The sequence below is a fragment of the Chiloscyllium plagiosum genome, unplaced genomic scaffold (assembly GCF_037043375.1).
Source record: "Chiloscyllium plagiosum isolate Xiang-an unplaced genomic scaffold, Cpla_swu_hap1 HiC_scaffold_31, whole genome shotgun sequence".
Taxonomy (NCBI): Eukaryota; Metazoa; Chordata; class Chondrichthyes; order Orectolobiformes; family Hemiscylliidae; genus Chiloscyllium; species Chiloscyllium plagiosum.
In genome coordinates, this window is record NW_028270169.1 from 49,705,395 (window position 1) to 49,721,698 (window position 16,304).

The window sequence follows — 16,304 nt, forward strand, 5'->3', positions numbered from 1 at the left end:
TCCAATTGCCCCAACTAAATGATATCCCAAAGTTGAATGTAAATTTGTTGAAAACAAGATTGGATCAGTCAAATGTTTCAATTTTAAGTAGCATCCACCGACTTTTCAACTCTCAATCAATTTTGTGGAGATAGATAAAGAATTGATCAAAAGGGAGAGCTTATAGATTTAGCAGAATACCGCTTCATTCTTTTTTATCTGAACAATCTGCACTGGGATGATGACGACATCAGATAGTTGTACTAACTATCTTAGGGATTGGTACAGTGCAGAGACAGCACCAATCCCTAAGATAGTTAGTACAACCTCAGATTAAACTTTACTCATTATCGTCCAAACACTGGTCAAGTATTTCAGTTAGAGCTGATAGACTTCAAAATTTCCTAAAACCATGAATTTGTTCCCCCTTTATCTCTTCCAACGTAAATTCAAATCTTCAAAATAGTCATTTTTCAAAAGTGCAATCGGTTTGGTATGTATCCAATTATCGTCATGTAACATCAGGGTTTGTCTTGATGTGGGAGAGAGGAGAGAAAGAAAGATGTAGTCCATATATCAGGGCTCACCTTCTCTGCCTGGTCTCTGGAGAACGCTACGTTAAGCTGAGTAAGGACACCAGCTTTCTGATACTGCTCCAGCTCTTCCTGATATAGATAATCCTCATTCTGATGACGACAGCCATAGTACAGCACAGTCTCTCCAACTTCCTTCCCTGTCAAAGAAAGTGCAACAGTCTCTTACTGCTTGAGCACATTCACCTTTGTGTGAATACATTGTAGGGCAAGAGTCAGTTTGGAATTTTTACGGGTGGGGAAAATCAAGCCGTAGAAAGGGAAGCCTTTTTCATCAAACAATACTTCAGGGTTAGAATTGTGAGTGAAGGGACAAGACTCATTTTATGGAGCTACAAAGGCTGAACAGCAAGAAACACCAAATATATCTTTGAAAGTCTGCTGATAGGAGGAAAGGCAGAATGTGGAGGGCAAGGTGTTTCATTGTTTTAGGATAATTTGGGTGTGGAAAAGCATCTACTGCAGTCAGGAAATTATATTGACAAAGCATGACAAAACAGGCGATTATAGATTAGGATTGTGCTATTTGACGAGATGGATCAGGATTCAAAAAAAAAGGAATGGATGCAGAATTAAAGGGTAGAACGCTCCTTTTCCATGGGGTAACATTTAGGATTCCCCATTTCTCCAGCAGTTATTGATCCCATTAGTGTCTGCAGGATGGAGGCCCAGGTAGGGAAATACAGTAGGGTATAGTGTGTTATGGAATCCTGTTGCTCTAGAAGATAGTGGCTACTCTTGATTCAAGATGATGAGAGGCCTTCTACTGCTAAGTTTAATATTAAATAAGAATCAGTTGTAATTCAGTTAGCCAATTTGTTAAAAACATTGTTCGTTTTTGTAGTAATTTTAAAATCCTGAACCAGAATCCAAACCCTGGATGGTGTCTTTGCCTAATGCAAAATTTCAAAACTGGTGGGAACTGTTTATAGCTTTGGCCATTCAGATGTTCATCTGTAGCACAATGGGCTTGGTAAAGCCACCTGTTTTCACAGAGGCAATGCCAGCATAAGTAAATAAAACAGCACTGGGTCCAGGAAGCCAGGAGTGCTAAAGAACCCCAGTGCCCTAGGGATCTTGTCTCAGTTCAGCTGCTTTCTAATGGATGGATTTACACCAATGAGCCTAACCTTCAGGAGTCTGGATGTTAAAGTAACCACGCAGAGCTTTCTCATTGCACAATCAATGAAGGATAATGGGTACACAGTGAAGGAAGGAACACCATTTATCACCTCGGTTCCTATGGCCCTCAAAGAAGCAGTGAGGCACCTTTGGGAAAAGGAACAGTCCATGACGTACATGCACAGCTACAGTGCTGTTTGAGAGGGGTTACACATTTTACTACAGCCCAGAAATGGAGGTGTACTAGTTTCTAGGTGACAAAGTACCTGCACACTACTAGCCCTGTGCATTGAAGATTTTGGAAGCAAACACCTTGGGCCATTGGATGGAGTGGCCATCAAGCAGGCCATTTAGTTCTGGACGGCATTGAGCTTCGGGTTGAGCTGGGACTGCACACATCTGAGCAAGTGGAGAGTACTCCATCACACGTCTGATGTATGGCTTGAAGATGGTGGAACAACTTTGAGGAGAGGGGAGGGGAGTGACTCACAGCAGAATTCTGGGACACTCTTACAGCCACTGTGTATGTGCAGCTCATGGAGAAATACAGAGCTGCCGTCAAGGGAGATGAGACGACTCTGCCATGGTCTAACATGGCCATTGCCTGACACTTGGGCGGCACTAAAGTTACCTGCCACTTAGCAGTCCAAGTCTGGACCTTAAGACTTTCTTGAGTGCAGGAATTCTGAACAACCCCATTACTGACCATGTATTGTCCATATTTGAACCAAGGATAGCCACTTTGATTATGCAGCTCACCCTCAGTCTAAATCATCTGTGCCAATTTTAGAATTGGCACCCAGCTAAGGCTATGCTGCTTAAAATCCAAAAATAATATATTCAAAAATTACAGTGTTACAAATGCATGGTGCTAAGGCCTTAAAATGAAAATGAACCTCTAGAATCACCAGCAACAGTATGTTCCATTATCATACCTTGCAGGATATAGACTATACATTAACTGTGATAACTAGAACTCTATATGTAAAGGTGGAGAAAAAGGGAAAATTTTAAAGCAAGGTTTCAAGAGAAGTAGAAAGAGAACTTACAGAGTACTGAGGGGCCCGGACAGAGTGGACGTGGAGAAGATGTTACCACGAGTAGGAGAAATAGGACCCAAGGGCACAGCCTCAGAGTGAAGGGACAACCCTTGAGAACTAGGATGAGGAGGAATTTCTTCAGCCACAGGCTGGTGATTCTGTGGAACTCATTGCTGCAGAGAGCTGTGGAAGCCAAGTCATTGAGTGTATTTAAGACAGAGATAGGTAGGTTCTTGAGTGGTGAGTGGACCAATGTCTACAGGGAGAGGGCAGGAGAATGGGCTTGAGAAACATATTGGCCATGATTAATGGTGGAGCAGATTGAAAGGGCCAAATGGCCTAATTCTGCTCCTGCAGTTTTACAGAAATATCAAGGTCAATACATAGAGTCTAAACAGAAGCATCAAAACAGAAAAAAAAGAGAGCGCACTCCAGGCACCGTTAACCTTGGAAGCATTATTTTGTTCTTCTACCTTGTTGCTTCAGCCAAGCCCGTTCCTGAATAAAGCCAACAAAGGGAGCGATGCCGGTGCCAGGTCCGATCATGAGGATCGGTGTACTGGGTTTGTAAGGCAGCCTGAACTGAGACTTCCGCACGTACATTGGGACAATGGGTTTGTGATCATTATCGGTTGGTATTTTATTACGCAGCCAGGTAGTTGCTACGCCCCTGTTGATGCGGCCTGCTTTAGACATGTACTCCACTACAACCGCACAGATATGAACGGAATCAGTATGAACCTAAACGGCAAAAAATACACATTACTAAGTTGCAATACTAAATCACCGCCAATTAATGTTTCTTTACAGACATGTTTTCATAAAACAGTGATCTCTCTCAGAATTCTTTTGACAGAAATATTTGTTTCTGTAACTCTCACACCAGATCCAATACTGGAGCTCAGATAGGAGACTGTAGTTATATTTCACCTCAAGTCGTACTATTGCTGCGCATGCTAACACAGCTATAGGAGAGTTAATGGATTCGGATTCCTTGTCCTATTCTGAATGGCACAGTTAAGGCAAAAGCTTGCAGGCTGCTGGGATTTCCCTTCCACAACTCCTCACCCCTCTCTCCTGACAGGTGACAAAGCCTAAAGATGGATATCAAAAGGGTGCACACAACTCATCCTCAAAGAGGCAGGCAAAGCTGAACTGTTTTATCTTCAATAAAAACCAAAAGAACGGTGGATGCTGTAAATCAGAAACAAAACCAGAGGCTGCTGGAAAAGCTCAGTAGGTCTGGCAGCATCTATGAACAGAAAAGGTGTTTCAGGTCTGGTGACCTTTCCCCTTTTGTTTTTGCTTTATCTTGCAATCTGCTTACGTTTTATAGGACAAACTGATGAACTAAAGACAAACAAGCTGATACCAATAGCACTGCAGAATAGGGGCTCAACTTGTCACCTGTCCTTGGAGATCTAGTGGTATCATGCGTTGTTCCCATTAAAAAAATGGTCAAATTTCACTCTGACACAGATGACCAGACCACAGAATAGCAATTCATCAGTTAAAGAACAATCACTGAACATATATTTGGCAGAATTTTCGATCAGAAACTAAAATGATATGTGTGTTTACTTATATTATGGTTAAGATCATGTTGCAAGTGGTTACATTATTTGGATGAATGGTATTTATTTGGCAGTGCTTCTCAATAAGTCTCACCTTTGAAGATGAAGCGATAGAATAATAGCGAGCCTGTAACCGTGGCAACAGCTCACACAGATGGTCGATAGGTGGACGGAGAGACTGCAAATCTTCTAAGATGGCCAGAATGTTCCTCCTGTCTTCCACCACCCACTTGAGGTATTGCGACTGAAACACAACATAGAGACATCCTTACTATAAAAAGATTGAAGTGATCACCTCACTTTCACCAATTGGAAGCTATTCTATTAAGCAGTTATCAGCATGTGCTCCCCCCTGTCTTGTGGGACAGCAGATTATACCATAGGCACACCACACTGCTTAACAAATGTTCAAAACGAGTCAGAAAAAAACTCTGTGGCCTTTTACAGTCATAGAGCTGTACAGCACAGATCCTTCAATCCGACTCATTCATGCCAACCAGATATCCCAAAATAATCCAGTCCCATTTGCCAGCATTTGGCCCATATACCCTCTAAACCCTTCCTATTCATATATCCATCCAGATGTCTTTTAAATGTTGTAATTTTACTCAGCCTCCACCACTTCCTCTGGCAGCTCATTCCATACACATACCACCCTCTGCAGGAAAATGTTGTCCCTTAGGTCCCTTTTAAATATGTCCCCTCTCACATTAAACCTATGCCCTTCAGTTTTGGCCTCCCCTACCCAGGGAAAAGACTGTGTATTTACCCAATCCATGCCCTCACGATTTTATAAACCTCTATCAGATCACCCTTCAGCTTCCTACACTCCAGGGAAAAGAGCCTCAGCCTAGGGCAGCACAGTGTGTCAGTGGTTAGCACTGCTGCCTCTCAGCACCAGGGTCCCAGGTTCGATTCCAGCCTTGGGCAACAGTCTATGTGGAGTTTGCACATTCTCTCCGTGTCTGTGTGGGTTTTCTCTGGGTGCTCCGGTTTCCTCCCGCAATCCAAAGATGCGCAGGTCAGATTAATTGGCCATGCTAAATTATCCATAGTGTTAGGTGCATCAGTCAGAGAGAAATGGGTCTGGGTGGGTTACTCTTCGGAGGGTCAGTATGGACTGTTGGGCACTGTTTCTACACTGTAGGGAATCTAATGTAATCTATTCAGCCTGTCTCTTTTGCTCAAACCCTCCAACCCCAGCAATATCCTTGTAAATCTTTTCTGAACCCTTTCAAGTTTCACAGCATCCTTCCTATAGCAGGGAGACCAGAATTGAACACAGTATTCTAAAAGTGGGCTATCTAACATCCTGTACAGCCACAACATGAGCTCCCAACTCCTATACTCAATGCTGTGCTATGCTGTGCCGGACTGTGAACATGTACGTAATAAAATTCTCCACAATTTACTGACCCCACAGAAAATAATCCCACCAGTAGGTATTGAATATGCATTTATTTAATAAAATTCAGCCTAGTCTCTATGCAAGAGCAAGCCACAAGAGAACAGAAGTGGGATTCTAGCGATGTATGCATGTATGTACGTATGTAACAACTTTAACACCCTAAAACATCAGGAGACTTGACAGAACTATTAACAGGGAAAAAAAGACATGAAGCTACCTCTAAATATAGGTTATCCTAAATTGGCCAAAGGGATAGGTTTCAACAAGATAAAGGAGGAGAGAGGGATGATGAGGCTAAGAAGGTTAGGAGGAAATACCAGATTCTGAGGGCTGGATCGAAGGCAAATGTTTATAGTGCTGAATAAAATGGAAAAGCTCGTGCGAGAGAAGTAATGCACAGGAGAGAAGGCACAAATAAATCACATAGTGGATGGTCAAATAGTGTCGTGCAGGATTCATGTTACAGGGCTCGCAATAAACACTGGTGTCTTTTACCTTTCCTTCAGGGGAGGATGAAGCCATTTTCCGAAGAAATTCTTGCTCTTTGGGATCCGACGCGTACTGGGCCAGTTCATAGAGAACATTAGTGCGTGGAGGATTGGTAATATCCAGATAATGTGACAAAGCTGTTCGGTATGTAGTTGGACAGGGGAATGGGTGCCTCTTATTGGACTCCTCTAGAAGCATACAACACAATAAAGGGAAATTAATGACACACTGGAAAGTGCACTTGTTCAGCACTTCCATTGTAATGGTAATGAAATAATGATATGCACTTGAAGCACTTGAAAGATAACTGATCTCAAAACAAAAAAAAAAACAAGTCCCACTTGTAGGTAAGTTATTACACTTCCCCAAATTGAGGATAAGTTGCGTGCATCTCTTTATTTTATCAAAGCTCACTAACCTACCCTAATTAGCATTAGCCAAGCGCCAGGCTGCACAATGCTTGTTTATATAGTCAAGTGTCTAAATAGATTCCCAGAGAAAGACTTTAAGAACCTCTTATAGTGACTGGAAGCACTGATTTCAGTAATTTTGAACAGATTGATGACAGGGTCGCTTGCCTTGTGAACTCTTGACAGCTTACTTCAAATGGTTTATATTTAAGCACAATTGAGAACAGACCTTTCTCGGGTAATTACAAAATGAAAAATAAAATGCTGGAAGCTCAAGGAAATGGGATTCATAAATGCCACTGCCGTTAAAAAGAAACACTCTGCTAATAGCAATGGAGTAAACTTCACAGTAATTCATTTTTAAATTCCACAGGTGGCACGATTATTAAATTAGTAGCCTCTTAATTAAATTACAACAACGTACACAGATCTGAGAATTTGTAAATGACATCAATTGAAGTTAAACAAGCGAGAGGCACAGGTTACTTCAGCACATCATTATTACCAGCGATCAGCCTGTTTGGACACATTATGACGCACTGTCACGGTATGGGAGTTGAAGCCAGATCCTTTGGCCCAGAGGCAGGAACACTACCACTGCACCAGAACAGGCCTCACTTCAACACTAACAGACATTTACCGACAACAGCTGAGGAGATTTGATCAGTAATGCTTCATTTTGTGAATAAAAATCTGCCTCAAGCAAAGGCCTTGGATTCTCCTTTAACCATCAGTGGGGGAAAAACTTCAGACTGGAATCACAGCCCCTTCTGCATCAATTGAACACATTCAAAGTAAAGCATGCTGGTATCTAAGTGTTTAACAGTCCATTATTCAACACCAAATATTATTTTGTTTTTCCTACTCACACCCTTTATTGTATGTGGATGTTCATTCATTACTCACCATCAAGATTTTTTAAGGAAAATATTACATCCAGGTCTGCGTTTAATATTTTGCCAATTTCACTAACGATTGTCAAATCATTTGTGGGGAACACAGCCACGTGATCTCCACTTTCATACCTGCAACGGAAAAGGGGGAATAAAAGACACCAGATAAGGGTTTTAAACCAGTTGGTCCTGTGCATTACCATCTCTTTAACTGGCCATAAAAAAAAATCAGATCTCTCATGCTCTCACATTCCCATATGGCAAAATTAGCCAAGACACTGCCTTAACTCCTCATTCACCCACTGACATGATCTTCTTGGGCAAGCTTCCCTGTGTACAACTGTTTATCCTCTTTTGATTTTCCTCTCCTCAATTGAAGTTTGAGTTCTCAATTACATTGAACAGTTTATAAGTATGCCTGTGATGAGAGAAAACCTATGCAATAAACATGGTGGTGGTGGTAGTGGTGATGGTGATGGCTGGAGGCTGGAAAACAAAATGGCATCAGTTTATTGTCCGTATGTGTTGAATTCAATGTTGAGTCCTGAAGGCTGTAAAATGCTCATAAATGAAATGCTGTTCCAGCTTCCATTAGCACACTGCTGGAATAGCAGGCCTAGGTTACAAATGTTTGCATGACAGCAAGGTGGCAAGTTAAAATAGGAAGTGGCTGGAAGGTCAGGAACATTCTTGCAGAGGGAGGGGGTATTCCACAAAACCTTCACCCAGTCTGCACTGGATGTACAGGAGAGGGCATGGTGAGCAGCGAATACAGTAGACTAGACTGAAAATTGTACAAGTAAAATGCTGCTTCTCCTGGAACAGGAGTTTGGGGCCTTGGACAGAGAGGAGGTAAAGGGACAGGTGTTACAACCTCTGCAATTGCATGGGAAAATGCCTTCACAACATCATGACCCACTCCTCTGTCACTCCCAACACCATGGAAAAGACAAGGAAGTTGTTCTATTATAAACTTCAACTCCTTAACCCAGTTTGACTGCTACTTAATAGACTCTCGTTACACTTGATAACACTCAAATACATAAGAAACTCGATTATCCGAAAATCGGATTATCCAAAGGAGATCTCGAGGTCCTGATGGAAACAGTACAAAGATGGGTTTCCAACAGTGATCGCATCTTTTATTTATAGTGATTAAACAGGCACGGTCTCCAAATGACTGACTACTCTCCCTCCCCACGCTTTCCCTGGAGTGCTACACAGGGGTGTACCTTAAACCCCTCTACCATTCCCAGATAATCCGACCTACATTGTCCTGTACAGGGCAAAGATTGAACCTGTCAAAAAGATGTGTGTGGGTGTGTGTGTGTACACGCACTTGTGCTATTTGGAGACTTACCCCACAAAGGAAATTGCAGACTTGTTGTTGGTGTCTCGTCCAGCTGTCTGGAGAGGGGGCAGTGTTGCACAGGGGTTGGGGGGGGGGGGGGGGAAGAGAAAGAAAATGGTGTTGCACGGGCGGGGGCGGTGTTGCATGGGGAGCGGGGGAGCAGGGTTGCACGGGGAGTGGGGTCAGTGTTGGACAGGGACCCGCGCGCTGCGTGCTGCTGCAGGCTCCTAAACGGGGAACAGACTTTAAAAACTCCGAGTCCTAGAGGAAAGACATTTAATCAATTTTCCAAATGAAATAATGCCCGCCCATCAAGTTTGGATAATCGAGGTTCCCCTGTATACTGTTGATAATCCCATAATTTTAAACATAACTGTTCAAAACTTTCCAATTAATTTATGTAAGACCATAAGACTTGAGAGTCAAAGTGGGCCACTTGGCTTATTGCAGATGATCCGATAATCCACAATTCCACTTTCCTGCCTTCTTCCTATAACCTTGGATTCCTTGACTAATTAAAATCTGTCTATCTCAGCCTTGAATGACCCTCGATATTAAAAAAAAATTCAGATTCACTGATGTGAAGAAATTAGTTCTGATCTCTCTGTACTCTCCAAGTCATTAATTCAGTTTAGGTTAAATATGCTTGAGGTCACGTTCCTCATGGTGTTCTTTGTAGTTACTTTGGAAAAACAATATTTCAGAATATTAATCAGCCTATGCTCATCCTCTGGTTAAAGTCCAGATCTTTTTTCTTCAATACTTCTCTCTACCTTATGACTGAAATACAAAACAGATTATTCCCCCCTACGTATGAGATTGATTCATATTTAACTATTTGAAGAAACCAGTGTCCCATTAAAAACAAACCAAAAGTCCTTAATTCTTTACCTAATCTTTGAACTGGTGATGTCCAGCTCGAGATGCATTAGGTGCCGTTCTCCTCCTCTGTTCAGTTTCCGGTTCACTGTCACAGATGCCAAAAATGGATTCTTTGCATCATAAGGCCTGAATTGGAAACAACATTAGGTTTGACCATCAGAGTGGTGCTCATATCAAACAAAGGTAGCACTAATACTGGTGTCGGAGGGCAACAAAATTGAAGGCCAGGGGAGATGGATTTTGGAAGCCAACTCATTTTACTCAGTCAGGAATAAGTTCACCACACACTCACCTAAATCTTCCAATACTCCAAAACCCTTTAAAGATCAATATCTCAAATTCCAGCCCACATTTCCTGATATTTTTTCTTTTTAAAGAGGATAGAGTGGAGCTGAAAAAAGCACAGTAGGTCAAGCAGCATCAGAGAAGAAGGGAAATTGATGTTTCAGGTGGGAACCTTCTGTGACCATTCCAAACTTGGTAGTATATCCCTTACTATGGATCTTGGGATTATACATCACAGAAGGAAACCAGTACTTTGAAAGAATTGACCAATTTGTGCCGGAAATTAGCAATGATCCCACTAATTTTTACTTTTTTACTGGGCTAACTTCAAATTCCTCTCTGAGTATTATCTTGTCCATGGGCAACTCACAACTTAAAAGTTACTGAAATTTCAGGATGTTTTGACTGGACTGTTCTTACCTGCCCCCATCATGCAGCCCATTCTCCTGTTTCCCACACCCCTATTCTGCTATAGGCAGAGTGTCTCACAATCATGGTTTCTTGTCCATTCGGTAAACAACCCTGTCTCTATCCACCTTCTTATACATTGGTTGGTATTAACAGGTTAGGCATGTGGGACAGTAATTACTCAGATTTTCCTGGCACATCATGTGACATTAAGATGGAGTGCCATGATTAGCTTGGATGTGATTAGGTCAATAAAGTGGCCATTAAATAGTTCTGAAAATTGCCTGAACAGTTAATCATGACTTAAATAAGAGTGGTCCTTGCATTCCCACAGAATGCATCAATCAGGTCCATTAATTTTGTGAAAAGGATATTGCAATGCATGCTCATTTTAAAATGTAATATTCTGAAGTAGGCCAGGCCATGGTGAACTGACCTTGCTATCCCTTCATTCAGAAATGCTGTAGCAACTATTTAATGAAACGAGCAGAGATCAATTCACCAATTTGCACAGTAGCCCTAAACAGGATGCACTAGATGTTCTATGAAGACAAACAGCATTGTTGCAGTGAAAACAAGGGAAATTAACTTCTTTGTAAATTAAACATACCGTAGGCCTAAGTGTTATAAGGCAGAGGTAGAATTACGTACAATTTTCAGAATAGAACAGGTCATTCATGCCAACTGACCATAATCTCAACTCAGCCTGATCTCAGGGCAAAAGTGAGGACTGCAGATGCTGGAAACCAGATAGATGTTTTGGGCAAAAGCCCTTCATCAGGAACGTCAATTTTCCTGCTCCTCGGATGCTGCCTGATCTGCTGTGCTTTTCCAGCACCACTCTAATCTAGACTCAGCCTGATCTCAGTCTAATCTATTCCTCCCATCATGCCCGTATCATTCTATTTCTTTGGCCCTCATGTGTTCATTACACCATTACCGAAGTCATAGAATCACAGAATCCCTCCAGTGTGGAAACAGGCCCTTCAGCCCAACAAGTGGGCGGCACGGTGGCACAGTGGTTAGCACTGCTGCCTCACAGCGCCAGAGACCCGGGTTCAGTTCCCGCCTCAGGCTAGGGTAAATGTAGGGTAAATGTAGGGGTTGGGTGGTTTGCGCTTCGGCGGGTCGGTGTGGACTTGTTGGGCCGAAGGGCCTGTTTCCACACTGTAAAGTAGTCTAATCAAAAAAAAGTCCACACCGATCCTCTGAAGAATAACTCACTCAGACCCATTCCCCTACCCTATTGCTCTACATTTACCCCTGACTAATGCACCTAATCTACACATCCCTGAACACCATGGCCAATTCACCTAACCTGCACAGTTTGGATTGTGCGTGGAAACCAGAGCACCCAGAGGAAAACCACGCAGACGCAGGGAGAATGTGCCAACTCCATGCAGGTAATAGCCCGCAGCTGAAATCGAACCTGGGTCCCTGGCGCTGTGAGGCAGCAGTACTAACCACTGAGCTGCCCCACAGCATCATTGCTTTCTCCTGAAGCAACACACGACAGTGAGTTTAGATTAGATTACATTAGATTACAGTGTGGAAACAGGCCCTTCGGCCCAACAAGTCCACACCGACGCGCAACCCACCCATAACCCTACATTTACCCCTTACCTAACACTACGGGCAATTTTTAGTATGGCCAATTCACCTGACCCTGCACGTCTTTGGATTGTGGGAGGAAACCGGAGCACCCGGAGGAAACCCACGCAGACACGGGGAGAACGTGCAAACTCCACACAGTCAGTCGCCTGAGGCGGGAATTGAACCCGGGTCTCTGGCGCTGTGAGGCAGCAGTGCTAACCACTGTGCCACCGTGCCGCCCACCGTTCTTTCATTTACTTTTGTGTAGTGCGCAGAGATTTGAGAATTGAAGGGCGCAAAGACATCATGGAGAAAGGAAAGGACACGGTCACAGAGTAACTTTAACAGAAGAATGAAAATTTAGAATTAAGACATTACTGCACCCAGGTTATGGGCAAATGCTGTTAAGCAAATTTTCATTAAAAAAAGCTTCTATTTATTCTGGGGAAATAAAAGTTTGATTACAATATTAGGCAAAGATCATCAAACAAATTAGAAACAGAGCAGAAGTCTTTTGTTCTCAAAACTGACAGGGCAAGAACATTTCTAATTAGACTTTAATCTAACTTACTATCTTGGAACAATATGTTTTGAGACGAGCAGAGGTGGTGAAAATTAGCGCACTCCAAAAAGGGTGCAGAAGTTCAGTACTTCCCCTTCCAACTCTGCTGTTGAGAATTCTAAGATCCTTGAGCTAATTTTTCACTAGTTTTGGACAGTTCAGAAGCAATCAAATAGCAAACTATCCGTGCCAGGAAGAATCTGTAACAACTTGTTAAAGTCTCATCCTGTTGTTGACTGTTCTGTGATTTGACCAAGTAAGGAAAAAGTTCAGTAACTTCATTGAAGTATTTTGCAGGTGGTTGTGGGGAAAAGCTTTAGCTTGCAACTGTTTCCTGAGAAGTATTGTTTATCTTGGAAGTAGGACACAAGGAAGTAAGTTATTACACAAACACAATCAGTTACGCAGCTGTTTAGCAGGTTTCCAAGTAGTGGGTTAACTTAATGATTTCACAAAAAGGAATTACAATACTCTTTCCAGAAAGATGAAAGCACATTTGAGGATCCTTATCTTCACAAAATGATTATAGCATTGACTATGTTGCAAAATTTAGACACGAGATGACTGCATTTCTGTGCTAAATAAGCTAGCCAGTTTCAATAAATGGGTTAGATAATAGATAACAAGTGGAATAAGTGCACTGACAGGAGAATACAAAGCTCCTTCAATTTATAGCACTGAAATTAAGATTATTGCTTGTTAAATTATTCAGACAGAGTCAGCTGTTACTACAATACAAGGAATGACAATTCAAAAACGACTTAAAAATTCACTTACGGTTTCTGAGTTTCATAAGCTTTCAGACGTCCCATCTCTCCAGTATAGACTTTATTCATGTTAATGTCGTTATGCACCACCAGCTCATATTGACGGATGCTGCAAAGCAGTAGATGCAACATTACCTTTAAACTGCATCAACAAAGCACGAACAACCACTAAACTTGACAAGATAAACTAGTCTTGGTTATCAAAATCATTTAGACAGCAACTTCAAGCCTCCACAGCAGAAGGTTCAGTGACAATCTGTGACCAAAAGCAACCGATGGCTTTTTGGATTTTTTTTCTTGTACGTTGCAGACATTCCCAACCCCTCTGTTAACATTGATTGAACATTGATCATGCAGTATATGTAAATGAAATTTCGGAAATTGGTTAAATCCATGGTATTATAACAATTCCATGCATACCACTGGTCAAAATTATGAAAAGCTCTAATGTATAACACTGAAGTAAGCTGACTTTCGAGATTAACGAGTTGCAAGTGTAAGACTCTTGGCCCCCGACAACTAGGATCAGTTCCGTTCTATTGTCCACTGTCCAGCTCTTTTTACAGTGAGACACAGATCAAAGAATTTACCCAGGATCTATAAAATGACCTTTGTTGTTTAAACGTGGCACTGACCTGGAATCGTCACCAGTGGCTTCAACTCCAAAATACTCACACACTGCTGGCCAGAATTGCTCACGCCACATGATGAAATCCTCCTCCAAGCTGACAGGTAGAAAAAGACCTCCGATTAATTATACTGCAAACGCATTTCAGTGTTCAGGATTACGATTTAGGAATGATACAAAATGAGATGACAGGGTGTAGTGTGAATAAATGCCACACTTCATATTTTGCCACATATCTAGCAGCGAGGGTCACTGTCCAATCACATCACAGTATGAGCACCATGCCATCGAAATTGAACTGGCTGCTGCTCTGTAATGGTCTCCTTCCTACTGCCAGGACAATACCTGGCTTGTGGATAGAAGATACATTTGTCAGGGAGGTAGTCACACTGCAGGTAGGTGAGGAATGGGCAACCGCCTGGTAAATCCAGGGAATCAGGCAGGTAAATTCAGAAGTCTCTGGAGCCCCGTTGGAGAACCGGTTTGCCATTTTAGATACTGTTCAGGACAATAGCTTCTCAGTGTAGTGCAGCTAACACTAAACCCGTGACACCCCTTTCTGAAAAAGGATGGTAAAGCAAAGAGAAAGAAAGAGGTATGCTGAGAAAAAACTGGCAGGAAACCAAGGGAATCCCATCGTCTTCTCCAGGCACATTAAACAGGAAGTAAAGAGCAGTAAAAGGAGCGGTCTGGTTACCATTTTACATCAATCTTTACCAAGAAAGCAGATGTCACCCAGACCCAGGTGGAAGAAAAGGAAACTCAGTCAGAAGAGTTCAAAATTGACAAGGAAGTAATAGAACATAGAACAGTACAGCACAGAACAGGCCCTTCAGCCCACAATGTTGTGCCGACCACTGATCATCATGTATACACCCTCAAATTTCTGTGACCATATGCATGTCCAGTAGTCTCTTAAACGCCCCCAATGACCTTGCTTCCACAACTGCTGCTGGCAATGTAGTTCATGCTCTCTCAACTCTCTGTGTAAAGAACCCGCCTCTGACATCCCCTCTATACTTTCCTCCAACCAGCTTAAAACTATGACCCCTCGTGTTAGCCATTTCTGCCCTGGGAAATAGTCTCTGGCTATCGACTCTACCTATGCCTCTCATTATCTTGTATACCTCAATTAGGTCCCCTCTCCTTCTCCTTTTCTCCAATGAAAAAAGTCCGAGCTCAGTCAACCTCCCTTCATAAGATAAGCCCTCCAGTCCAGACAGCACCCTGGTAATTCAACCTTATGTTGGATAAGCTGTTGGCACACAGAATTGACAAGACATCAGGACTAGTTAGGATGGATGAAAGGCTATTGAAGGAAGGGAGAGTAGAAATTATAAAGGCTCTGGCCACCATCTTCCCTGGACTTTGAGACAGTGCTAGAAGACTGACACATTGCAAACTTTACACCCTTCTTCAAAAACAAGAGAAGGTTCTAAGCAATTACAAAGCTGTCAAATTAACATCAGAAACTTCTAGAATCATATCATTTGGATTAATTTTAATAGTCATGTGGACAAATGTGGGAGAGCCACATTTGTCCACATCTTAAGGGAAGAATCACGTTTATCTGACTTCTTGGAACCGTTCTTTCGAACATTACTCCTTTAGCCTAGTGGATACTTCTTTAATTTTCTTATCTCTATGCCAATTTGCACCTGGCTCAGTTTATAATGCAGAGACTATAGCCTTTGACGTCCTGTTTTTAAAATTTTGCTCCTAATTCTCAATATTCCCCAAACAGGAACTCTTGCCGAAGTTGTTGGTGCCAACATGGACCACAACAACTGGATTTGCCACCGGCCCCTCCCTTCCCAGTATCATTTCAAGCAAGTTAACAATGTTCCTCACCTTGGCACCAGATAGTCAAGGCACCATGCAGGACTTTCAATAATACTTACAAAGGATGCTATCTTTACGCCTAATTACAGAATCCCCTACCACTTCTCTTTTTGCTCCCTCTGCTTCAATTGGCCTCCTGTACCATGGCGCAGTGGTCAGTTTTCCCAACCTCCCTGCAGTCCTTTTCCTCATCCACACAGGGAAGCAAGCAACTCAAACCCATTGGACAAGATCAAGAGCTGAGGCTCCTCCAATGCTAAATTCAGAATCCAGCCACCTGCCTCACATCCTCCTGTCCCTAATCACTGGCCAAATTTGAAGTATTTAACCTACAGGGTACGACTGCCTCCTGAAACAGGTAACTCTCCAGTGCACCGAGATGTGCTGCACTATTCATAGCTCATGTCAGCAAAGACAATAAGTCACTCATTACAAGAAACATTTACAGCAAATCTCCAATGCCCATGTGGAGACAACA

The 16,304-nt window shown here is 42.4% G+C and overlaps 1 protein-coding gene across 3 annotated transcripts in view; it reads right to left on the minus strand.

Annotated features, from left to right (window-relative positions):
• LOC122564141 (NADPH--cytochrome P450 reductase-like) overlaps nt 1-16,304 on the minus strand; it is a 74,791-nt gene that overhangs the window by 7,223 nt on the left and 51,264 nt on the right. For all 3 annotated transcript variants that reach the window (XM_043718760.2, XM_087977527.1, XM_087977526.1), the window contains exons 7-14: nt 13,992-14,081; nt 13,367-13,465; nt 9,751-9,867; nt 7,522-7,640; nt 6,212-6,393; nt 4,403-4,552; nt 3,208-3,475; nt 567-712 (exon numbers count right to left, since the gene is read on the minus strand). In XM_043718760.2, coding sequence (XP_043574695.1) covers nt 567-712; nt 3,208-3,475; nt 4,403-4,552; nt 6,212-6,393; nt 7,522-7,640; nt 9,751-9,867; nt 13,367-13,465; nt 13,992-14,081 — 1,171 coding nt within the window. The remainder of the gene's footprint in view (nt 1-566; nt 713-3,207; nt 3,476-4,402; nt 4,553-6,211; nt 6,394-7,521; nt 7,641-9,750; nt 9,868-13,366; nt 13,466-13,991; nt 14,082-16,304) is intronic.